This window comes from Hippocampus zosterae, chromosome 9, assembly GCF_025434085.1.
Source record: "Hippocampus zosterae strain Florida chromosome 9, ASM2543408v3, whole genome shotgun sequence".
Taxonomy (NCBI): domain Eukaryota; kingdom Metazoa; phylum Chordata; class Actinopteri; order Syngnathiformes; family Syngnathidae; genus Hippocampus; species Hippocampus zosterae.
The window spans coordinates 13502865-13529542 of record NC_067459.1 but is presented as its reverse complement, the minus strand read 5'-3'; the positions used below and the strand labels follow the sequence as shown (position 1 = coordinate 13529542).

Here is a 26678-nt window from a genome sequence, read left to right as displayed (position 1 = left end):
TTTATGATTTTAAACCTTGCCTTTGCCAGCGATTTTTGTTTCTTGCATTGCTTTTCCTGGCTCCAGCGATTTCAGTTTATACTTGGTCGGAGCGACTTTCTTTAATAAATATTTGTATCGCTTTTTGTCTGAGCCTGCATTTTCGGAATCCAAAAACATTATTTGGTTCAGTCGGAATCTGACGGAGACTGTAAATGAAATGGAAATATAAATGGTTGTTTGCCAACCAATCAAGGGTGACTCCTTTATTTATATTTATGGATTGAGGTCACCTCTAGTTCATGTCCTAGAATGTTACCGTGACCACTGGGTCAGTGACATTCATCTAAAAGTTCATTTGATATCTAATCTCCTTGTGGGAAGTGAAGCTCTTTCGCTTGGGAGCAATCCAGTCTGTTGCTATCAAGCATTTGGGGTGTTGGAATGGAAACGTTGCATTTGCAGCCAAGTGTTAAGATTCTGGATGAGTCTCGTAGTCTTGCTTTAGTTAGGAGTCAACAGGCTGAAGATAAATCTTTGATAGCAGCGGCTTTGCCGATGTTGTGATATCAACCAGGTGTTTCACTTACCTGTGTTTTTTTTTGGTCATCCAGCTGTGTGTAGCAATGGCGTGTGCTTTAACGGGGGCCGGTGTCGAGAGGGATCTACTCAGCTATGCGACTGTCCTGCTGGATTCAACGGGCCCAGCTGCCAGTATGGTGAGTGGTGACCTTTTTTAAAATACATAATATGAATACATAAAATGATAGAATCTCCTCAGCAAACTTCATTTAACTTTGAAAACTGAATTTCCAATTGAAATTAATTACATATGTATTACATAATAACAATCAGCATGATGACACCTTTATGAACAGGCGGGCAAAACACGCACAAAAATCCTTTGATGCTAGCTGAAATGAAGTTTCCTACAGAGCTTGTCCTCATTCAATTAGCAGACATCCATATTTTTGGGGTAGAACCTCATGACTTAAATCATGAAATTTCGCTCAACTTTATCATGAGCGTGTCTTGCAGTTGTGCACATGTACGGGTCTTTTCAATCACGCAAATGAGAAAATGACGGTGAAAGATCAACTCGTAACACGTGTTGTTTATGACACATTAACAGAATGATGAAGTGAGACTATTTTGCATCCAAAGGGTCACAGGTACGTCGTGCCAATGTTGTATTGTGGTTAGGAAAAAAAATCCTCCTCTGTCTGGCCCTCAGTTAAATCCATACATCAGAAAATAAAATTCTCACCATATTGTTCACACAAAGGTGGAATGGTAGAGGTATCTCACAAGAATGCATTCCGAGGTGTTGAAAGTATATTCTTTGAATGTTTATTGCATTTTTTTTAAATTAGCAGTAACAATACATCAGGTTGAAGTGGAAAAAAGTCCAAAGATGTAGGCCCCAAGGAGCTTTACATTTTAGGCCTTGGTGCAGTGGTCAGTAAATATGAGCGGTTGCTAGTCTACAGGTGACCAGATTGATGACCAGTCCAGTTGCACCCCGACTCTTGTCAAAGGTCAGCTGGGTTAGGCTCCAGCTCACCCGGGACCCAAACAAGGCCTAGCGGAACAGAAACTGGATGGATAGCCTCTTTCTTCTTGTGAATGGGATTCTTGGCAACTCAGCATTTTGGCTTCTTGACTAGCAGAGAAAACATTTTATCTGCAGAGACCCCATTGTTGAATTTGAGCTCTGAAGCTGAAACGGCGGAGGTCTCTGCTGTTTGGTTTTTGGTTTTTTTGCCGATAACACACCACACGACAGGAAATTCCTGCAAGTGTCGACACTCTCCGAGAATGACAGCCCCCCCGACCCCCCTCGCTCCACTCAGACGCGTGAGGATCACATTTAGGCGACAAATCCACCTTTCTCTATTTTCTCAAGAGCTCCGCGGTGCAGCAGATGTGTCTTCATGACACCATACTGCAAAAATTCGCCCCTCTATACTTGTTAAGGCGCTCGTGATCAAGCCCCGGCAATCCGGCACTGACAGCCCGTTTATGTGATCAGAGCTCTGTGCGGTTGCTAAACCGAGCTGAGTTACTTCTGATTACTTCATGCTTCATTATCCATGGGAGCGCATGTCTACAATTGACGTTTCCTCTTTAATGTGACACAGCGTATGGGGGGAGGTGGTATAGAATATGGTTACTGACTCTATTTCCAGTAAACACACGCCTGCTGTCCATGAACCCTGCGGTTGTAACTCATCTCCCTCTCTCATTTGAGCGGCCCTTCAGCCTGGGGTCGGCAGGCATTTTGGCACTATCGTACTTCCCTGACACTTAAAAAAGATTTGGGCAATTGTAGCCCACTTGGACTCGATAGCTTCATGCACCTAAGATGCTTGCCAAATGATTGTTCACTTTAATTTCTGAGTTCATAGGTGCCATTGTTCACACATGAACTATTGCGCTCTTTTGCACTCCGTTGCTAACCGGGCAGGTGTGTCGGGGGGAGCTCAGAGAGGCAAGGTGGAGTGAGGCCAATTAAAGATATAAAAACAACTAATAGGATCTTTAAAAGAACTCTCAAATGAATTGGGAACCCGCGAAGGGATGCCAGAGTAGGAGTTACGAGTACCAGTCAAGAGGCGAAAAGCAGCATTCTGGACCAACTGGAGACGCTTCATGGAGGATTAGCTAACTCCAAAGTCATATATATGTATTACAGTAATCCAGCCGGGATGTGACGAAGACATGAATTATTATTTCAAAGTGCTCATAAGACTCTAACATGCGATCACTCCGCTGTAACTCAATTAATACAGTCCAATGCTCACATTTACTCTGATAGTCTATTTTTATATGACGCCTGAACCAAGGTCTCAAGCCGAATTGTCTTGAGGTCATTATTTTGCATCATTTTAAAAGTAGTCCATTAAGAGTCTAAAAACTGTCCCGCATATGTGACCTGTCGTCACTAAGTAAGGACTGTTTTGAGGGGGGGAGGGACAATTAATCTCGTGCAATGATTTTAGACCTCATACTCAAACTAAAAGCGCTTTAAAACAGATTTATCGTTTAGAATCTTATGGGACATGAAAATGAGGCGATGATACCAAAGTTGCTCGCACAAATTTCTAGTCATGACGGAGAATGTAATCCGATACTATTCTCAGAGCTGCAGTTTGAACAGATTAGTGTTTCTTGATCATGACATGTCTGTCTGAATCATTATTTCGGCCGCTTACCAGAGTCATTGCAATCCCACAATATCACATTATCTTTCAAACTTTAGTGAAAAGGGAACAGAATTACCTCTTGACTGTACTTACTTTTATGGGTTCAGATTTATGGAATGCCTTACTACTGTTTATCTTCCATGTGCTGCTGACTGACGGCTTTATTGCAAATGGGGAGACTTTTCGATTGAGACGTTGCACTGCTGATGTTGAGAGAACATTCCATTTGTATCTCAGCATTGATTAATGTGTTTTTCCTTTTTCTCCTCAAAAGTCATGTACCGTATTTGAAAAATGATCCTTGGTTCCATTCACGGTCTTGACTTGGATTTTGTCGGCATGAGAAACTAAAGCGCGGTTGTAAAATTTCTGCTTTTTTTTTTAAATGCTTACACAAAATTGTTAGTACCTTTCCCTTAAATAATGGAAAAAGGCACAGTCGTCAGGGAAATCATTCAAAATTAACAAAATAGAAAACATTTTAAAAATGACAGACAATTAGCTAATAAAAAGTCAGGCATTTCTTTATTTGCAATTATTTGTTAGACTGCATCGACTGTAAAATATGCAAGAAGCTCGGTTATGTTTTGGGCTGCTTTGCTACACCCATAAGCGGTGTTTTGAATCTCTGCAGGGTACACGAAATATCACGACGAGCATGACATTCTGGAGGAAAACGTGCCGCCTTTTGTGAGTTTAATAGTTGTTTTTTTCTTAACAAATCAGTTGGACCACAATAGAGCCATGTCTGATGTTCTTTTATCCATTTTCCATGTGGCATCTTTTAAGTAGGGCCATTAGATAGCTGGTGCCCCATGCAGCCTACACCCTGGACTGATCGCCAGCCAGCCTCAGTAATGCCTTAAAGAATTTTTTATTGCTTGCACATACAGTGTAGCTGTCATCAGGGAGTCTGATTTGAGATGTTTCCCTGTTGAATATGAAAATAGACGTTCTACTCTAGAATGACTTTAGGGTACAGTAGTGGTCTCTCCTCGGTCAAAACGTTTCTCAACCTGTTGTAACCAGCCCTCCGCTCAACAATGCAGACGGACCAACTGGTCCTGCAATGCGTCACGTAGTTCTTGCCTAAATGAATCCTATCCACTCAGGCATGTGTTTTTCTGGCTGCTGTGGCCGGAGGCATGGCTCTTTCATGTTGCCCATCCTGGTCTCTTGAGGGCGGAAGAATGTCTCGAGACATCCATTCATACCTCGAGGAAGAGCTGATTAGATTTCGGGCGGTCAAAGGTGGCGCTTCAAGGTCAACGTGACCTCACATCTGCCGAGGCCTTGTTGATAAGACGGTTCATGAATGCCAGGTTGGGAGTGGGTCATTTTTATAGTGCGTAGTGTTCACAGCGGGAGATGAACTCGGCAAAGGCTGCCGCGATGTGACTCAACCTTCCAGGAATTCGAAGACCAATGATGACACTTTCCAATTGGATCGAATGATAAACTGATTGGGTATCACATCTTGAATTTAAGTGTCCTACGCAAGCTTAAACCATGTTAATATTTACTTCTTAACCAAGCGTAACAGCGATATTTTGTCTTTTTGCAGAAGAGTGAAGTAGTAACAATTTGAGCAGTCTGAATTATTAAAAGAGGATGAGCTTCAGTGTGTTTGTTTACAGTTTAGACGTGTGACTAGGACCATTTGAGAGAGCATCGAAAGTGCAAAATGAAGTTTTGAAGTGCTGGAATTGGAACCGTTAGTGGAAGACAATTGCACAACACAAACTCAGCCATCCATCCATTATCCAAATCTCTTCGGGCAGTAGTGGGGACGCCCTGAACTGGTTGCCAGCTAATCACAGGGCACACATACATACGAGCCAGACATACAGTAATTGTTGATGCAGTGTTGTCGTCATGAGTGATATGGCATGACTCCTTCTTGCGACCGGCTCCAAGTCGGCCACTTTCGAATAATTCAGAAGCCATCCATTACACTGGCACCACTTTGCGTGCTGGTTTAAACTTGCCTCTCAGACGGGCTATTTAAAGATGCAAAATTAGCCAGCACAATTTATCTCAACTTTGAGAAATTAAATTAACATATAGTCCTTCAGAATGAACTGTGGGGCAATTTAGCACCTTTGACACACGCAATCGTGGGTGCACCCAGTTAGAAGAAGCCTCCACACCTGCTTTGCTTGTGCAATCCAGTTTGTGCCCATTTTTGTACTTGCAAATATCCCAATTCAGTACCACTAAGGAATGTAATAAGAGCAATGCCTTCAGTATGCCTGCCTTTTAGACCCGCCTCCATATAAAAATAAATCCCCACCCCTAAAACACTCATCTTGTCCTTACTTGGGAGAAAGAAAAACATTTGTGGAACCTTCATGCTGAGCTAGCTTAGCACTCGACAGAGGACTGGGAGGAAAATCAAAGCCATATGTGCAACTTCTTCCAGTCTCTTATCATTGCCAGTTGTTAAGTGCTATTACTAGGCTATTATGATGAACATCCAGTTCTTAAGCACGCAGACCAATGGCAGCTTGTTCATAGAAACGGTTCCTGTTTCGCATCAAGCATGGATTAGGCGGGAAATACTTTAAAGTGCAAGCTTTCATTTTGTCCTGCTGCCCAGAATTCAATGTAAGCATGAAAGCTTTGGTAAACTTGTGAGGCTTTCCAGCTACAGCATTTTGTCATGATTTGACTGACAAACCCAGGTGCTGCTTGGAGACGAAAACCTCAGAATCTTAGGTTGCCTTAAGATGACAGACTGCATGAAGGTAGCCCGATTTTGAGCCGACAGATGTATTGCAGACAAACGTAATGTCTCATAGCCAATTTTGAGTTCTCTTGATGCGTCGTAGCCCATTGAGTGTGACAGGCTCAACGATTGGGCATTGGGCATCCGGGACGCTTCACGACCACGATGATGAAAGTCTGGCATGTCAGAATTTAATGTTGGTCTTGTCGCATAGTGTGAAACGTCATGGATCGCTTGTTCGGCATTGATCGCTGTTGGATTAGACTTCGTTGTAGTGAATGTCGTCGCGAGGCAAGAGGAGAGAAAACGATTTCATATAACGCAACAGGGTTTTTTTTCCGTTGTATGGGCGGGGGCAGGAGAGTGGGAATGGTGTTAATGCATGAATATTTTTTTTCACACTAGGGGGTATTTCCGCCCTTGCAGGTTTCGTTGTAGAGGAGTTTCACTGTGTTCGGTTTGTTCGAACCGGGACAAAAACAAATTTGTTACCTCACGTTCTTTTTGGAGAATCGACAGCCCATACCGTCCTCTCCCCACCATCCAGGAATGTGTCCATACTCTATTTTCTTTTTTCCTCATAGAAGCAATGCACATTATGCCTCAGTCGACATGACTTTGACAGTTGATTGTCCCGCCTCCCCGACGGACCTGCGCTGATGAATTGAATCTAAATTGACTAAAGTACTTAACGATTGTTCAGTGATGGACTGGGTGAGATGGACATCTCACCCAGTCCAGGACACAGAACGATATTTATCTGGTAGTTTGACAGTGTGACCGTTATAAACAAAAAAGTTGTGTGGTTTGAAAAGGCCATTATAAGGACCACAGTTGGCTCTTATGCTATTTATTTATTTATTTATTTATTTATGTTTTTATGTCCGTAAAAGCAACAAAAATGCAGATAACGGGAAAGTCCCAAAGCATTGTTAGATCGTCAGAATGGGTTTAGCAGGCTCCAGCTGAGACATCTGCTTTTTGACTTAACTTAGCTTGAGTTACGACATTTGGGGGTTTTAATTATAAAAACACAAACAGAGGATGAAAAACGGACAAGGTCAGGGTGAGAATGAATGTTGCTTGCTTGTAACTATTCACCTTGGCGAGCACAATCGCTGTAAATCGCAGCCTTAAATGGACCATTCAGAGTCACTGACCTCTTGTCTGTTTTAGCCATTAGGAGCTTTAATCTGCATATTGTTGGTGGGCAGCGCAGCGTGACCTGCAAGGCAGCTGAAGCCAAGCAGGCCACGCAAATGCGCTGTAGGTGCTGCATCAGCTCCGAGGCGACCTTTTCTCACTCTCATTCTCAACCTGGTTGAGTCCTTTGGGACCAGAGATTTCCAAACTGCTTTGTGCCCCTTGGGGTGTGCAAGCAACCTCCAGGATGTGTGCAATATGACATCTGTGAAGAGTCACACATCTAAACATAAAAAGGTTGTTTTTAACATGTTTTTCGGTGCGTGTTATAATCTTGGCCCTTCAACCAAGAGCTAGGCAAGCAAAGTGTAATGGCATTCAGAATATGACAAAAATGTCCATATTCTTGACTGAAAAGACAGATGATTTAAAGAGGAGTAAGAGAGGCCACCTGTAAGGTTAAGGTTGAGAAATCATTTTGAAACAGAGGAGGGGGCTCATGACAGCCCCATTTCCCCCTCATACGATGCTGTCCTATTCATCCCAAGAGACTCAATTATTTCGCTTCTTAAAAAAAAAAAAGAAGAAAAAAAAACACTTCAGGCAATTTTGGCCTTTTCAGGTGCCTCCACAATCATTGTCCCAACTCAAAAGAATATTTACAATTCCACCCAGAGAAGTGCTGTTGACAGTACCAGACTGTTGTTTTGCAGCTCAAAAGAGTGAGACCATTAGTAGTTGGGGTGTACCACTACCTCAGCGGATAAATAGCTAGCTAGCTAATCTGACATAATTGCGCGCCGGCTGCCGACCTGTCTCATTCGGCTCCGTCTGTTATGAAAGGCCGCTCCCGGTCATGCTGCAGGCGTCATGGCCTTCGAGTATGTGCAAATCAGACCTGACAGCAGTTTGCAAAATATCATTCTAGAAGTAATCAACCAGGACGACTGGAAACGTCCGCGCATCGTCTTCTGTTCTCCTGATGAGCTTCTCAACCCAATTGTTTCACCTATGATGTTATCCGCAATGTCAACCTGGCACGGGAAGGCCACATCGGGGGCAATGCTCAGTTGGCAGCCTCAGCCTCTTTTTGACGTTTCGCCAGCCGTGAAAAGGAGATGCTCATCTGAGAAAGAATAACGTGTCAAAACTACTTTTGAACACCGGCTCACTCTCAGCTCTGTCACGCGGGGGCTCTGCCTTACATCCATTGCCCATACTTGCTGGGACCCATACATCAAGGAAATAGCAAGTCTAATAAGACGTAGAAATGACCACAGTGTGTCACACTGGTCATAATTTGGAAAGTAGGTGAAAACGGCATAAGTGTAGTTCCTTCTTAACTAGCCATTAATGACTTGTTCATTTGATAGAGAATTGGCAGCATGCTGGAATAGTGGTTAGTACAGGGTTCGGCAACCCAAAATGTTGAAAGAGCCATTTAGGACAAAAAAATAAAATGAAAAATATCTGGAGCCGTAAGAAAATAAAAGCCTTCGATAAAACTTACAATGAAGGAAACACATGCTGTATGTCTGTAGGAAACTGGACTGTCTCAGAATTGTTTGTTATTCATTCCTTTGTTGTGTCTTCACAAACGCCCCCATAGAATTTATTTTGTAATTTCCTCACTTGACTTTTTGTTTTGGTGCATTATTTTTGCTTTTCTTAGTGTCAGTTAAGTGATCATTAATTTCCGTTTTTTTGAGGCTGTCTTTGAACGCCCCTTGAGTCGAACGAGAAGAGAGACGGTACGGAGATGTGTCTGTGTTTGTCGAAACTATTAAAACTATAACTAAAATGTACGTTTTAAAAAAACAAACACCACAGCTCTCCTTTTTCGGAGCTGTAAAATGTATCTTTATCTATTTGAGCTATATTGAGCTAAAGAGCCGCATGCGGCTCTGGAGCCGCGTGTTGCCGACATCGGTGTTCTAATCTTGACTACTGGCATCATGGGTGGAGTTTGTATTTTCTTGTCAGACATCCTGAATGTTCTGACCTCCCGTTTCCATGGCAATGTCATTGCAACGATATCGCTCAATGTCATATGTATATTTTTGCGGGGGTATTTATAACAAAATCACTAGTACACTCTGCTATGTTCTATTCAGTACACGTCATCAATAATCAAAACCAAATCATGACTGAACTGCTCTGTTACTGAAATCGACTACGGCACGTTCCGATTTTAGGAAAAATTTGTGTGACGCTGTCCAAGAATGCAACTCCCGTCGTCGACCAGGGAATCCCTGTTCATGGGCAATATGATGATATCAATGCATCTTTACAGCACCAAATGATGAGGCTGAGCTTTTAATAAGACCATCTCCATCACTAGGGTATAGTACGCCTCTAAAATAAGACACAGCCACAGGCGTTATTCGTTTCAGGGTGTAACAACTGAAAATTAGCAAAGAAGAACACGTGGACACACGTTTGTGCAATTTGGGCATGACAGTCCGTCCTGTATCTTGCGGGCCACTTTTCATCTGCCAAAATGCCTGCCGCAGTATATCTCGCGCATGTAGCCGGCGTATGGACGGAGACAGGTTTACAGCAAATCATTTTTGGATTCCTTCTGGTTTCCATGTGTTCTGCGTCCCAGCCACTCCAAAAGCTCCTACGGGGTCGGAATCAGGAGCAGCAGGTCCCAGCAGGTAGGAGTGCAGACAGAGCACACGCAACAGGTCAGAGGGCAAACCCCTCACCCCCAACCCCCCATGGGTCCACAGGCATTTGTTCAACTGCACACATCATAAAATGAGATTCTCACAGCTGCCCGACTTCTTTAACTCTCACCGACTGTAAAATGAGCGCGAGGGCTCAGGAACCTTTTGGCGAGCTGCATTTTTTTTGTTTTGAGGGCATACACGTGTTCTGGGATGTAGTGAAAGCACCTTGTAGCTTGTGTGTGATGAAGGAGGTGATGTGAATTTGTCGGTGTGTGTGGAGGATTAAAGGTATGCAGCTGTAGTGGGATTAAAGGAGGAGACAAAAAAAGAAAAAGACGTGAGGTAACGACAGCTGCTTGTTCGGAATGGAATACCCTTTTTACATGAAAACATCGATACATGACGTTCATGCACATGCTTGCGTGCACACAACAGAAGCTTGATCCCGGAAGAAATAATATGAAAAGAGTACTCCAGTACTTTTTCAAAGTACACACACACAAAAAAAAGCAAGCGTTAATTTTCCCCACTGTAGTTTTTGGGTTACAAGAGTTATGCGAAGTATGTCGATTTGTGTAATAAGCAAATGAAATGGTTGCACTGGCGCGAGTAGGTGGAAAATTTCCTCTCGCTGCCTTCAATCTTGGGGGCAAACCAGGCAGCAAAATTCCTGCTCTTTTATCATCAAGTTGCTTAGCCGCCTCTCACTGTAAAACAGCAGCACTTGTGTTGGGAACAGTTGCACAAATATGACTGTTTTAATTCTCCGCTTATCCGAGTGACCTGATAGTAGAGAGCTTAGTTGGCACATCCCGTGGCGCCTCAGCACACATTTCCACATTTCCTTTTTTTTCTCCTAAAAGCAAAAAAAGCTCTACACGGATACCCTTAAATTGTCTGTTTACAACTTTTTTACATAAGGTGATTATGCAGTGAGGGTCTTCAAATATAAAAAGGAATGTTTTGACTGCAATTATTAAAGGGAACATTTTAAAAACATCTTTATGGTTCACACAAATTAACACCCATGAGGCATTTAACACCGCATCGATGGAATTCGGGCTTTCAATTATGCATGATAAATAATTTGCTGTAATTCAGAACAGTGAAGGGGAAAAACCGCCAAGTCTTGACTTTGTGCTGCTAAATACACCATCAACATGATCTCACTGGAATTTATGAGGGAATTATACAAAAGGCACAGCAACAAACTACAGTGTAGACATACGACCACAATGTGAATGTACTTAATGTTCCTAATCAAAATAGTTGATATTTCCTACATTTTTATATCAAATGTTGCTAAGGCGGCACGGTGGGCGACTGTTTAGCACGTCCGCCTCACAGTACAGAGGTGCAAGGTTCGATTCCGGCTCCGGCCTTCCTGTGTGCAGTTTGCATGTTCTCCCCGTGCCTAGGTGGGTTTTCTCCAGGTACTCCGGTTTTCCTCCCACATTCCAAAAATATGCATGGCAGGTTAATGAAACACTCTGCATTGTTCCTCAGTGTGAGTGTGAGCGTGGATGGTTGTTTGTCTGTATGTGCCCTGCGATTGTCTGGCAGCCAGTTCAGGGTGTCCCCCGCCTACTGCCCGAAGACAGCTGCGATATGCTCCAGCACCCCTGCGACCCTTGTGAGGGTAAATGGATGAGAAAAAAAAAATGCTGCAAACTATTTCTCATTGTTCCTGTGACAGTGGCAAAAAATTTCTGTTCCAAAATGCAACTAGAATTTATTGAGGACAGCCTCCACTCTGCATGTGTGTCAATGTAGCAACAGGTGGCAATGTTTAATTAAAATGTACGTCTTCCAAGGGGTCAAAAAAAAAAAAAAGAAAAAAATAATGCCATACAGTCATTTCCAGATTGGATCATCTCATGAGCCTGCTCTGTTTTATGTCATTAACATCTGCTTATCCACACGGGTTGACATCCGTGCGCTCTTTTTGTGAAGACTTTTCAATAATTTGTTTATTTTATTACTTCAGCGTTTGAGGCAAAGCTGCCGGCTGGATGGAATGTAAGGAATCGTGTCCGTCGAAATAAACATTTCGTGGATCACTTGTACCGCAGGTCAGACGAGGAGTTGTGCTTCCTGAGAGAGAGAGCGTAAATCCAATTCCCAGCTCTAGTTCACGGAAAGTCTGCTTCTCATCAGGGCCAGATTATGTGACTTTTTAATGGCTCGTATATGTATATTTGGGTCTCTGGAGTGCCTGCCCACCCATCAACCGTGAAATTACATCCCCGGGGTACATGTTTGTGAACTGCCTTAGTCAGAACATGCGTCTTGAAGCACGCTGTTCAGGTTTGAATGAAATGACACACACAATTTCTGCTCAGTCGAAGAGGACAGACCACATTTTCTAATACGTAGAACCAATAACACTGTCATATCAACCCAAACGCTGAGCTGCAGTGTTGTTGGATGCACAGATCATGACGCACCTTAAAAAACCGCCTTATCGCAGCATCAGAACAGCGCAAGGTGGATCTTTGTAGCTTGGTGCTTCGCATATCCGCCTCATAGTCAAGAGATCTGTGTTTGAATCTCATTTTCAAAGTGTGTATGTGAAGTTTGCATCACCTCATTCCTCTTGCCATCGGGCTTTCTTTGGGGACCACGATTTCCTCTCACTTCCCCACATTACGTGTTTTAGGTTGAATGAATATTTTTTTCCATTTGAATGTGATGTGACTGGAAACCAGTGAAGGCTTTACTGGGGGTACAACTTGCACTGGTTGCCACTCACATCCTTGCTGCGTTGGCCCCTGTGAACAGTGACACGAGAAAATGATGGATGGATGTCGGTATCTATGAGAACCATTCCAACTGCTTCGCATCAACTTTCGGTATGTGCCAGCATACAATAGAAAGTGCAAAATTCTTCACTCATCATTCCGATCTGTACATCAGAAGACTTTGAAAAGATTTGGAAAAGACCAGTGGAAATCATCTCACACCTGCTCGAGTGATCGCGCTTTTTGGCAGAGCCTTGTCTCAGACTGAGATTTTACAAAGACTGTGAATTTTGTAGAGTCACTATTTACTACACTGTAACAACATTCTTTTGGCATTTTTTTTCACCCACCTCGTGTCAGGTTATGGCGAGTATTTTCTCTTTGTCCATGCCGCTTGAGAGAGTGTTTCCCGTTTCCGGTTTTGTTCAAGCTAATCAGTTGTTTTTTGGTTGTGTCATGTCACCGCAAAGACTATAAGAATTGTGACACTATATCAAACACGGTTGTTATTGTTGCGAGGTACAGATTCGGAAAAGACTGATGTAAAACTGCTGAGATTGTGATGACCGGAGCGCGCTTCGACTCCAGGACACACGAAAACTTCCTTCTGACTTTCGCATACACTTAGGTTCTATAAATCCAGCATTTAAACGTGACTTTCCAATTGCCCCTGAGTCGCCGCTCGGTCTGGTCCGTAATCCGTTTAAAATGTATGACTGCTCCACTTACTCTGGAAGCCATATTTCCAAGGATTCACCTCCGCACACCCCGTATTCGGGGGCACAGAGAACGCAGTTGCTCATTTTCATCTGGAACAGGATCGTCTCATCCCAACCCGACTGCTCTCAGCAGGTCTGTTCAATGAGGGTGATTAGTGTGCGTGAATTTTTGTTCCTTAATGGATTTTATCTACACACCGAGGACGTTTTAAATTATAAACTACATGATCATTTGTCTCTTTGAAACATCCTCACCTTGTCATCGAATTTCTAAATAAATGGAAGCAGCTGCCATCACGCCAAATGCAAACTCACAGCAGACTTTTTCAGATCAGACCCTGAAGCAGAAACAGGTTTTGGGTATCCATGGCGTTGTCCCCCCCCCCCCCCCCCCCCACCCCCCACGTTCCCACACAACCTACTCCTCATCTCACATGAATGCTGCAATTTTCCGCCCTGCGGCTCCTGAGATAATATCTGCTCCGGAGGTTTCCGTGAGCTCTTTCTTAGCCACTCATGGTCAATCGGGACATGAGTGTGGTCCTCGCGGGAACGGTGGCGTTGGGCCTTATCGCAGGAAGTCTCACAATGTAAACCCTCTCAGCTTGCAGCTGAGCGTGCACGGGTGTGGGGGGGTCGTGCAATCGCATCTCTTTTGCTCAGCTTATTTATTTTTCATTCTTTTCCAGAACACGGTGTACAAGTGTGAGGAAATTCACATTTTTGGAGCCGTTTCTCAGGCGCGTGTTTGTTTTGCCTTTCGTGATGAAGAAGACACAACAGCAGTAAGCACTTACTCCTAATGATGATTGAGATGCTATTCACCCAGAACAATGCTCAGCACCTTCACTGGTTTGCATGAACGAGCAAACCCTCACTGTAGCGCCAAATAGCAAAAACCTCTGAGTGATTGCCCCCCCTCTCAAGAAAGCTTTACACTGTACTATAATCGTCTATAGATGATGATCAAGAGGGTGGCAAAGCATTACTTCAACTCACTTCAACATACTTCCTTGTTACCAAGATACCACAAGATGGTGCCAAAGTAATAGAGTGGACCCCTGCTATTCACAGCAAATAGGGACTAGGCCGGCCCACAAATACTGAATATACACATATAATCAACATGTATTATAAATGCACTGACAAAAACAAAAATAATCATAAAATTTTTAAAAAACCTAAAAATTCTCCTGACCCAAATAACTTCCACATGTTTGCCTTCTTACTGGGCACAAAGTGTTGGCAAGTGAGGAGTGTTCTATTGGCCCTGCTGTCACTGCCACACAGGTGAGTTTTTTTCCCCATAGGTGTGTTGGCAGATGGTTGGATGAGGGGATGTACTGGCCTGGCAGTCCCCACACAATGGGACAATTCCCAGCACGAGGGGTCCCTCGGGGTTCTGGGGCCCCGTCACCCTGCCCTTGACTTAGGCTCACGTTCTCCCGTTTGCCTGCCACAGTCTTTTTCGGAGTATGTTTCACAGCCAAAGGGGGCGTGGTTTTCCCTAGATTGGCTCCACTTGTGGAGAGGTGAAGACAGAGCTGAGAATTACACTCTGAATGCGCCCGTGGGTGCCTTTACATTCCACCACTCGCCTGTGATCAATGCATTTGGGTTGTGACCAACTCAGTTTTGCAAATAGGAGCAGATTCTGTGGTGTTTACAAACAAATGATCGTGAGTTAATAAGTTTGATGTTTTGCCAAATGCATATTGTTCGACATGTCTTCCTCTTGCCAGAAGTTGAGATGCACTGTGTTTGCTTGCGCACTGGGCATATGACATAGAGTGCAAAACAGTTCCACGATATGATATATGTGATATCTGTTCTGTGTGGCAAACCTGGTCATTTGTCCATCATATTTGATAATTACATCTTATGTAGTGACATTACAAACCAAATAAAGCAGAAGAAAAAGCAATATAAACTTGAAAAAAACAAGTTCTAGATGCGTATTGAGTTGATTTCTACTTTGTATGAGATTTGCTGACGTCGTGCACGATAGATTCCACACTGGACAAGTCGTCATGGCAATTGTGAAATGCGCACTAAAGGGGAATAAGCCCCTTTATATAGTTAATAAGTTCACATGACATATTACATCATGTCATGTGAACCACTACACCAGTATGGAACTAACTGCTTGTCTCAATTACAAACTGTAGCTTTAAATCAAGATCGTATATAGAATTCCTATGATATATTTAGTTGTAAGTATTTTTTTAACTTCCACACATGGTGACCTGAAGGAATAACTCTACTTGCCATTTGGCAACTATTTTTGGCTGTTTTCGGGGGCTTTGAGGAAAACGTTCAGGCTAATGAGTGGAGGGTGTATGCGGCTTCCTAATTGACTCCATGCGCTCCGGGATTAAGGCCAACATCCCTTTTTATAACGCCGCCTGGTCTCATCAAATCTAGTCATTCAAAAGTTTTTTTAAATGCATTTGCACGTCTCAATGGATGATAAAGGTTCCTGTCTTTTGTTGTAATTTGCCATGTTGCACGTCGCAGTGGCAAATGCTTCCCTGTCAGCGCCTGAATCCAAACTGTTATTATAGGCTGTCTGGAATGCTTTGATATGATCTGGTGGACTTGATGACAAGTCTGGCATGACATTTCGCTGGTAGCGAGGAGAGCAAACTGACTGAAAAAAGGGGCTTCTCGTAATTTTTGGAAGGACACTTTTTGCAATGAGCTTCATAGTCATGACAGAAACAACATTTACAAGAATCGTATTTCCTTTGGTTGGTAATTTCATGTTAATATTGGAATCGTCGCTTGTGCTTTCCAGTTGCTGCTATAATCAACTCTTGACATTGGCGCAGCCATTTCAACTCTAAAAGTTTGGCACCTGTTCCTGAAAAAAACCAAAACCTCTTTGTGGTTTATCTGTTTGCAATTTAGTGACCGGGATATGAACACTTTCATTTTGTTCCTCCTCTCAGATGTAAACGAATGCGAAGAGACCAATGGCGGATGCGAAGCACTGTGCTGCAACACCATTGGAAGTTTCTACTGTCGCTGTCCTACTGGACTCAAATTGAACCAAGATGGCAAAACCTGTCAAGGTAAGAGTCAACTATCAGCCCCGGAGCCCAGTCCATCCATCCATCCAGTATCCTTACAAATTTGGCGTGACTATCATAACTATATAGACAAAAAAAAGCCTCAACTCCACATTGTAAAATGTACCTGTCTGCCATTTCGGTCATTTTCTGGGGGTCTTCAAAACTAAACTTGTCCTAGACGTTTTGTTTAATTGTACCTGATTGCTTCCGGATTGGAATCATGATCAGTGGACTATGCAAAATTTTGAAAATCTGTAGGTTTTGTCATTGTGTGTGGGCGGGCATGCCAGTGAATTTTGATGACTCTGATGAAGGCGACACCCTGAAGAGATTCATAAGCAACCCCCGCTCATAATAAACCAGAATCATCTTTATTGGCCAAGTATGCAAATGTATAGATCACTTCAAAGGATCCCTTGTTAAGCATACATTCCAGATTTGATTTCACCATCATTTTTCGTAGGACTTCATAAAAACAAACAAACAAACAAACAAAAGGTTAATCTCCCCTGTACTTTTACAAAGTCCTTAAAAAATAACCTGGCAGTGTCTTTTTGTGATGCTTTATTGGCAAAATCACCACCAGAGAGTCTGAATGCATCAATAAGCTGTGTTCTTCCTCCAAATATCCGCTCCCGACAAACCCTGAATGTTTTCTCCGACATCATATTCCCTTTCATGCTCTGCCACGATTTGATGTTTGCGACGAAGCCGTGCCAGCGTGCGGTTGGTTTGATCAGACAAAATCATCAGTAATAGTCAACTGGATGACTACTGAGAGATGTTATCCGCATCACGGTAATTAGAATTAAGTGTGGATGGGAACATTGTCACGGATGGAAATCTTAGCCATTGGAAGAAAATAACTACATGGCTCGCTCATTTTAAAGCAGAAGTCTGTAAAGACCCTGTAAAATAATTCAGAGATACGTTTCTAAATATATCCAGCATGTTTCAAGATAATTGCGGGGAAAAAAGAGAGAAAAGCCTGAGAACTCTGCAGTACTCAGTTGTTGAGCCTTAAACTGCTTTTTACCATTTCATTTTACCATTTTGGGCATGGCTAAAACGGTGCTCACCCGACGCACTTGGGCATTCAACATGATTATTCATTCATTCATTCATCTTCCGAGCCGCTTGATCCTCACTAGGATCGCGGGGGGTGCTGAAGCCTATCCCAGCTGTCTTCGGGCAGTAGGCGGGGGACACCCTGAATCGGTTGCCAGCCAATCGCAGGGCACACAGAAACGAACAAGCATTCGCACTCACACTCACACCTAGGGACAATTTGGAGTGTTCAATCAGCCTGCCATGCATGTTTTTGGGATGTGGGAGATAAACCGGAGTACCCGGAGAAAACCCACGCAGGCCCGGGGTGTACATGCAAACTCCACACAGGGAGGCCAGAGCTGGAATCGAACCCGGTACCTCTGCACTGTGAAGGCGACATGCTAACCACTGGACTACTGGGCCACCTCAACATGATTATATAAAAATTTAAATTATAATTTTAATTATATACAATTATATAATTAAAATTATATAAAAATTAAATGTATAGTTTTTATATAATTTTATAATTTGTATAACATGTATATAATTTTATTTTATAATTATAATTTTTTCATTATATAAAATACTTGAGTCTTACTGTTCATATCAGTGGTATTCCAGTTCAATTGCGAATTACTATACCGCTCGGCCCATGCCCATTACTGATAGCTCGCAAGCTAGCTGGTGGCTAGCACGTCCTGTCACTGCATCATGGGATGTATTCCAGCCACTGAAGGCTTTAGGCGGCTATGTTTTCGCCCCTCAAACATGTAGATGCCAAATGAAGGGGCAAATTTAGAAGGCATATTTGTATTCACTTGTCAGGAACTTCAAATAGCAGGTTTTAGGTACATGTGTACGGATTGTTAACCTACCAACCAACAATTCATCTTATGTTTGGGGAACCTTCCATGACAGCAACGAAGGTCATGCCTCCTGGTCAGTTTTTATCATGTTTGCATGGATTCCATCATGTTGTTATGAGTTTAACATTTCAGTCGTCACGCCGAATCAAATTTATGGCTCACACTGACGCGAGCGCGTGACTGATGCTCTGCCAATGTTCAAGCAGCTGAACTAACAGCTTGCAGTGGCTCTGTGTTAGTGAAAAGACCACCGTACCATATTTAAAAAATCACCTTTGGCTAAACCACACCCCCAAAAATGGAGAGTTGCCAATCAGAGCGCAGCACAGAACAGAAGTCTGAAGAGATGCAGTTAGGCGATATGGTGGTTTACGTTTGCTCTGTGATCTGTTTACTAGAGTCCTGTTTTGGACTGGCTAATATGTCTGCCTATTGACCTTAGACGACACAGGCGGTCTCATTCCTCTCTCAGATGTTTGGATTGGAAATATGGAGAGGAACCTGTGGCTAATTTTAAAACCCACATTCTTTTCCTTATGTATATGTCAGCTTCAAAAGACAGAAACATATTGGCTCGTCCTATGTTCTATTCTGAGCACCTGGCTACTGGTTTGCTTCCTCAAAACACGCAAGTGCAAAGTATCATTTTGCACTCGAGTCACACTTTTCCAGGCTTCTGTGTCGCAAATTGCTGTGACCCTTGGTGACAATCTCGCTCTGCACTTCTTTCCCATTTTTTTCCCTTTGGAGTACCAAATTGCTGTCACATTAAAAAAAAAAGTGCACCACACCACTATCACACTTTGTCACAATCTCAGTCTGTGCCTCTTTCTCAGATTTTTGCACAGAACACTGCTGTGACACTGTGTTACTCTTTCAGCCTGTGCTTCTTTTTCAGGATTTAATGTTGCAGACTGCTGCCATGCTCTCACTTCATGTTTCTCATCACACTTTTGTTTAATGCGCTGCTGTCACTTTATGCAGAGGTTCTGCCATCTCTTGTTGTGTGAGGGCTATACTAAAGCCTGAAAAAGAAGCACGGAGTGAGAGCGGTACACAATAGCAGCATTCAAGATGCTGTCCTAGGACATAAGCAATTAGCTGACTTGCTTTGAGACCTGTGCCTTTCCTGAGTTGTTTCTTTAGTCTCATAAATACAGATGTTCAACGCCACATTTTTTTAAGACCCACGCCAGTTTGGATATTTATTCTTTTAGTAATCACAGAGTCCTAATATCTCTAGTACTTTTGATGTATAACATTTCATTTAACACAAAAAAATTGTGAATAGACCTTTCATTCTGATGCAGATGTTGATTTGCAAACTGTGGTCGTAAAGCGCCAACTACGACCGAGGAGAACTGACTCAATGTCAATTTTTTTGCCATATTGGAAGCCTCCATCAGTACCCGATACTTTAATGGTTGATTTTAATGCTTTTATTTTTAGGTTGGCGTTTATATCTGCCCAATGGACGACTGGTGAAAATTAGCTTAGTTTCGGTAACCTGAGCACATTTACATGGTGTAATGTTGAATAATTGTGCAGTTTCCACTTTGAAATAAACAAATGTATCCATCCATAAATACAGAATCTCATGTGCCAAACTCAAGGCCGGGGTCCAGATCTGGCCTGCCACGTCATTTTATGTGCCCCGCGAAAGAAAATCATGCATGTCAACTTCCATGATCCTTGCTAAAAATCTGTGCCGAAACGTCAAATTGTCCTGTGTAATAAATAATGTTGAAATTTTGTTAGCCTGTTTACAGTCACCTCAATAATGATTGAACTCTTCTAGTTGATGTGGGTTTTCTCCAGGTACGGGGGAGAACATGCAACTTCCACAAAGGAAGGCCAGAGCCCATCATCGAAACATGACCTCTGTACTGTGAGGCGAATATGCTAATCAGTGGACCACCGTGCTGCCCTAAATAAATCCTATATGGTCAGTATCAGCCCAATATCAATACCTAGTATTGGTGCTTGCCCATCCCAAGCCATGACTCATAACTGCATCGAGATAGTATCCGCAAACATCATGTAACTTAGTATCTTTAAAAAAAACTGAAAACATATGATATCATTAAAATGTGAAATTGAATATCATATAGTTAGATTATAAAATGTGTTTCCAAGTGAAAATTCAATAAACCCATCCATTTTTGGTGGAGTTAGAGTGCAGCGGTTATTTAAATGTCAGAAGTTGAAGGTGCTTTGTGCAAGAGCTGAATGTAAGGGGGAGGGTCTTTCTTGTGACGGACACACTGAAGTTTTGGGAGGGTGAGAATGTGAGAAGAAGATGGAAGGACACAAAACTCCAGAGGCAGTCTAAACTCAATGAATTTTTCAGAATGATTTTTCCGTTCTTCTAACTGGAGTTTTCACTTAGTTTGTAAATTTGATTCATTGTATATTTATACTGGCTGAAGGACAACATCACAACATGGTTTCGGTATCAGGATGGTGCATTTTACTCCTGATGCTCCTGGAAACGTTGCAGTTTTTTGCATCCGCAGCAAACTACCAGTATGGTTTCTATAGGAGGCGTTGCTACAGGCCACATTGTTTCTATGGTTACCAAGGCTACAACCTACCTCACAGGACTGCAGGTAAGTGAGGACTTCCTGGCCAAAGTCCAGATTGGACAATCGGAGCACTCTGGGAGTCTTCAGATATTCTGACATGAGATGAATGCGCATTGAAAACGTGCTATCAACCCTGAATATTTTCTAGAATGACTACACTGCTCAGATTCAGTGTTGAATAAGGATAAGAATCTTTTTGATCTTGGAAACACGTCAAATGATATTTGGACCTATTTTTCCACTTCTGCACGTAATAAATACAACACTGGCAAGGAGTTTGTACGTTGAAGCAGAGCGCTGACGTGCCGTCAACCCTTGTGGTTAGCGGGATTTGTTTTTCCACAAACCACTTTGCGGCTGTTCAGCATGCATGGAAAAAAGGGGGAAAAAAAGTGCTGAAGTGACTCCTGCCAGCTGCCGCACATGGAGCGAGGCTGACGTTTGGCTGCAGAAGACAAAGAAACACACGTTTTAAAGACCCCTTTGTGCACCACAGAAGGTATCAAATGCGGGACATGACTTGAAGTAGATGGGGTCAAGTCCAGGATTACTTCTGTGGTCCAACGCTATTGCTGGAAACAAGCAGTCCGATCTTATTCCCCTTTTGCTCATTTGGTTCTGACTGGCTATGTTTTTATAGCCAGTAAAATCCGTCTGCTGAGTTAGCTTGATTGAAAACACAGCTTACGTTGTTAGCACAGCGGTCACAACAGTGAATGAAGCCTCATCGTTGAACTTTTATGTGACACGGTGTAAATCAAAGTGTAAAAATGAGTGATATTTTAGCATATTGCATTTTAAAAAGTTGGTAAACTTAAATGAACCATGATTATTACTTTTACAACTTAGCACACAGCTAACATAGCTGTCATGTTTATCCTACCATTTACTGTCAGCGTTTCCTGGAACAAAGTGCAGACATGTTCCAACCTTGCTCAATACAGTCATAATACCGGCAGGAATAAATCGAAGTAAAAAGCAATATTGACAAGAGATGGTTGTGCCGTTGAAATGATTGAGCCGTTGATTGGTAGGGCACTGAGTGACCGCTTCTTTTTTTTTTTTTTTTTTAACGGCTGTAGACTAAGTCTAACAGACGAGTAGTTGTTTGCCACGAAAGAAACACATCCTGCGTCGGTGTACCTAATGTGGCTGCAGCGTGTCCTCCTGTGCACTGTGTGAGCATGAAGGTGCACTTGTCCATTCTCCACATTTTGTCCCACACAATGTGACAAAAACACCCTCATAGCCAATATTTTTCCCCTCACCTTTTTACTACAGCCTCAGACATCAATCGACACCAGATTACCAATAAACATGAATACAATTAAGTAAGGTTAGATTGCGTTCCACTACTGAATTCTCCACGTACTTTCTGGCTGCAAATAGGCACCTTGAGTGAGCAACTGTAGTCATTTATGATCTGTACCTGTGTTTGCAGTCATGAACTGGCCACAAGCCCCTCACTGTAATGTCTTCCTTCCCGCTGTATAGTGAAATTTCCACTGACTTTAGTGACATTACAGAGAGTTGGAGGTCAGTTTGACATGCCGAGCAATTTATCACTCCGTGACCTTTAATTCAAGACATCTTTAGGAAACTAATTGCGGTCATGTTTGACTCGCCGCGACTTCCCTCACATGAAAACGTCCTTTTATTTTCTTTCAAGTATTCTGGTGTGGCTGAGAAGAATGTGTGTGCCTCTGTCTGTTGGCTTTGCCCACATGGGGAAAGAATTTAGTTGTATAATAGTTGCTACCACATGGAGAAAATTTGTTGTGCTTGATTTGCATCACAGTTACTTGTTTAGTTGGCCTGCTCATCCATCATCTCAACTTTATCTTCCAAATCCTGTGGTAATAATCGTTCCATCCAGTTCGGCGGCTCAGCTGGAATTTCGTTGGCCATAATGACAGGCTTTGGTCACATTGCACTGATTTCTCTCCCATCTCTCTTCCCGCTTCCTTATCCCACCCGAAAATCCTTCCCCGCAGATATTGATGAATGCCAAGTCCATAATGGCGGCTGCCAGCACAGATGCATTAACACCAGAGGCTCCTTCTACTGCGAATGCCAAATGGGATCCCGCTTGCATGTCGATGGACGCACTTGCCTTCGTAAGTACATATACGACATGGGATCACAACTTTGGTCTCTTGGAATGCCTTCAATTCGGTTCACATTAAAAATGCCATTTTGGTTTGATGTTTTTTTTCTCTTACAATCCTTGTGCTGTATAGGCAGTCCAATTCAGACATTGTCAATGATGGGGAGCCATGCCCTAAAACACATCCCAATTAATTGCATGATTTTCTTAAAATGGGCAAGACAAAGTCCTGAGATTACAATACAGTGGTACCTCCATTTACGAAATTGATTGGTTGTGGAAGAAATTATTTAAGTAGAAAATTTTGTAAGTAGGGATACGTTTTCCATGTAAATGCCCTAATCCGTTCCAAGACCCCCAAAGTTCAGACATAAATGTTTTATGAAACATAAAAATGCATCAAAATATGTAACAAATACATGTGACAATTAGATTATTGTGCAATAAATGAGAGATAATGTACGAAACAAAGAGTAAAGAATAAAAATGATGGTCATTTAACTTTTAACTGCATCCTCGTCGTTTTTTTGTCCTCTTTAGTTCATGTTCTCTCTCAGAAGTGTTTTTTGCTTAGCGTTTTGTAAAGAACTGATCCAAGGATGCTTGCTTTTTGAGGCTTTTAACAATCCTTTGAAAAAAGGTAAACATTAGCATATGGAGCCATCACTTTTTCTCGGTGATTCAAATTTACGTGAAACTATCGGAACGAATGATGAGGACGCTGCATAAACACATATCTATCTACCTACATGCATAGACACAAACGGTAGAGGTCCCTCTTAGCCAATGGGATGCCAGGACGATGATCGGTAATAGCCAATGGCAAAGCAGCAATAAGTACAGTATGTTGCGTTCAGGAAACTCAGATATGCGACTAGCAGCCCATTCTGTATTTTTACCTTTCTTTCGTAACAAGAGGCCATATTTTCCTGTTGAGGCGTTTCGTAACTTGAAAATTTCATATGAAGAGCCGTTCATAAGTAGAGCTACCACTGTACATTTTCAACATGCCTCACGTAGTGGCCATGTGCCACATACAGTTTTACAGTACCCAGGCCCCCTTCCATCACGTGTTCCAAGGTTCACACTACCACTATTTTGTGGATTGTATTTGTTCAATAAATAAATCAACTTTGATCTAACTCGTGTTTACATTGAGTGAAATTCATGAAGAACAGCGAGCTACCTTAATTGTGAAATGCACTCTAGAAATAGAGCTGCTTTTCCTTGCCATGCCTTGGCAAAAAGAGGGTTGCACTTGGACTGGTCACCAGCCACACACAGAACACATTTCGTATCATTGACCAACCATTCACATTCATATTGACACCTGTGGACAATTAGTCTTCGGTTAGCAAAAAAATGGATCCTGGGGTACCTAAACAAAAACTCAAAAGGAGATTCAAACTTACGCCAACATACTTAGCAGCAATTCCCCTTTCTGCCCACAAACTCTAATTGAGGCATTACATTGCATCAAATCAGCAAATGGGACTGGATTGCGCAGACTAAACCGCATTAGTCGGCAGCTGCACTTGAAATGAATTCAAGGAGACGTTGGCCGCGAAATCACACAGCATGAAAGCGTCTGAATCGGTTCAGCATCCAGCGGCGGGAAGCGCTCATACTCACTGATGACAGCTGGACACAATCCATCTGCTGATGCACGTTGTTAGCTCCAAAACTGGCTTGGAGAGCACCTGTGATTAGGATCGACGCCAGGCTTTCTCTCGTATGAAACCCGTTCAGAACATATGCTTTATTTCCTGACAGAAGTGTAAGTCCCGCTGACCTCCAACAATCAGTAGTGGTCCTGACTAGTCAGCCCCGCCCTTGCTGTCGCTGCGACTCTGATTGCGCCGATAATCAGCGTCCACGTGTTGCGCGACTCCGGGGTGAAGTCCTTCCGTGAGACTTTGCAGACTCATGCGGTAAAGCTGTGCAGATGCCCTTCAGAAAAAAATTCAAAGTATGCTCGCAAATAAATGGAGAACTTCTTGTATATCTAGAGCCCCCCCCCCCCCCCCTCTAGATATAGACGTTTAAAAACGTCTTTGGGAGTGAATGAGTTAAAGGGCAAAGCATTCCAATTAGCACAGCATTCAGCGGCTGGAAAACTACAACTACAGATGCGCTTGAATGATCCCGATCTTAGCTTTGCTTATCTTATCCGTTTCTGGATCTGACCACTGGGGTCTGTTCCATGCCACAAGTGCAAAATGTTTACACTGTAAGGCTCGGTGAGGTTTGTCGTGCACCTTTGATGGATGGATCTTGACTGCGGCCATTCCACAGTGAAAAAAAACATTGAATGCCAGCTTCTTGTTTTCACTAAAAGTGATTGAGTCCAGCCTGGCCGAGATGAATGAGCTGTTACTGTTCACAGCCTCATCAGTGTATGATTTTGACTTCAAAGTCCTTGATAGCTGCCTCATTTGTGCGGATGGCATGTAACCGACATCAAAGGGATGTCAATCGAGGCATCACTGGGAGAATTGTGGTGCTTAAACTATACCTAAACAAAGAAAATAACATTTTGAGTTCAATCAAACACCCCAAGTCCGCTATCTTAAATGCTAACACACATTGCAAAACACAATATGGGGTATGAAACTAGCACGGATGTTTTGGGAACCGATATCAGAATCAAAACAACACAGGCAATGCAATATGCATAGCGGTGTATATATTCATTCATTTTCCGTACCGCTTGATCCTCACGAGGGTCGCGGGGGGTGCTGGAGCCTATCCCAGCCGTCTCCGGGCAGTAGGCGGGGGACACCCTGAATCGGTTGCCAGCCAATCGCAGGGCACACATAGACGAACAACCATTCGCACTCACACTCACACCTATGGACAATTTAGAGTGTTCAATCAGCCTGCCACGCATGTTTTTGGAATGTGGGAGGAAACCGGAGCACCCGGAGAAAACCCACGCAGGCCCGGGGAGAACATGCAAACTCCACACAGGGAGGCCGGAGCTGGAATCGAACCCGGTACCTCTGCACTGTGAAGCCGACGTGCTAACCACTGGACTACCGGGCCGCCCGGTGTATATATTGTTTATCCAATGCCCAAAAATAGTATTATAACTAAGGTTAGGGTTATCAGATTTTTTTTCTGAATTAATTGACTGATTAATTGATTATCAGAATTTTATCCTGCCAAATGTCAGAATTGACATGGGAAAAAAAATCTATAAAGGTTTAAAATGGTTTCTTCTGTGGTGCATGAAATTGTGGATTTATATTTCTCGCAAACACAACCCAAGTGAAAACATAAACGTCTCCGTTTGTACTTGACAAAATAATTCATGACTTTTCTTCACAAAGAAGCACAAGGGAAATTTCTGTGTGTTTTTTTTCTTTTAAAACACCTTTCCTCTCCTTTTGTTTTTGTTTTTGTTTTACCTTCTAGCTGTCCACTCCTGCGCCCTCAGCAACGGTGGCTGTGAACACTACTGCGTCCAGCAGTCTGCCACGCACTTCCAGTGCCGCTGCAAGCCCAACTACGAGCTGACAGAAGACGGCAAGCATTGCAAATGTAAGTTCCCGGACCTGGAAAGAAGAATTAATCATGATCACAGTGCCTTCAAGAAAATGTAAATATACATGGCGCCAAAAGCCAAATGTAATTACTGCATGTGACAGCATGTGGACCCTTCAGTGTGGGAGACAGCAAGATTCTGCATAGTTTTCTTGGCATGCAGACAATAACTGTCTTTGAAAATGACACTCTGTTACTACTCAGATTTTGGACCTGGTCGGCTATTTGCTTTTGTTTATGCTGAGCAGAAGGTTGT

The 26678-nt window shown here is 42.8% G+C and overlaps 1 protein-coding gene across 3 annotated transcripts in view; it reads left to right on the top strand.

Annotated features, from left to right (window-relative positions):
- Nucleotides 1-26678, top strand: part of megf6b (multiple EGF-like-domains 6b) — a 54718-nt gene that overhangs the window by 10330 nt on the left and 17710 nt on the right. For 2 of the 3 annotated variants that reach the window (XR_007964072.1, XM_052075677.1), the window contains exons 4-7: nt 594-698; nt 16143-16265; nt 22764-22886; nt 26294-26419. Coding sequence is in view for 2 of the 3 variants with exons in the window: in XM_052075677.1 (XP_051931637.1) it covers nt 594-698; nt 16143-16265; nt 22764-22886; nt 26294-26419 (477 nt within the window). In the remaining variant the exon portion in view is untranslated. Of the gene's footprint in view, nt 1-593; nt 699-16142; nt 16266-20482; nt 20794-22763; nt 22887-26293; nt 26420-26678 lie in introns of those variants that run through there. The other variant, XM_052075678.1, reaches the window with a different exon arrangement.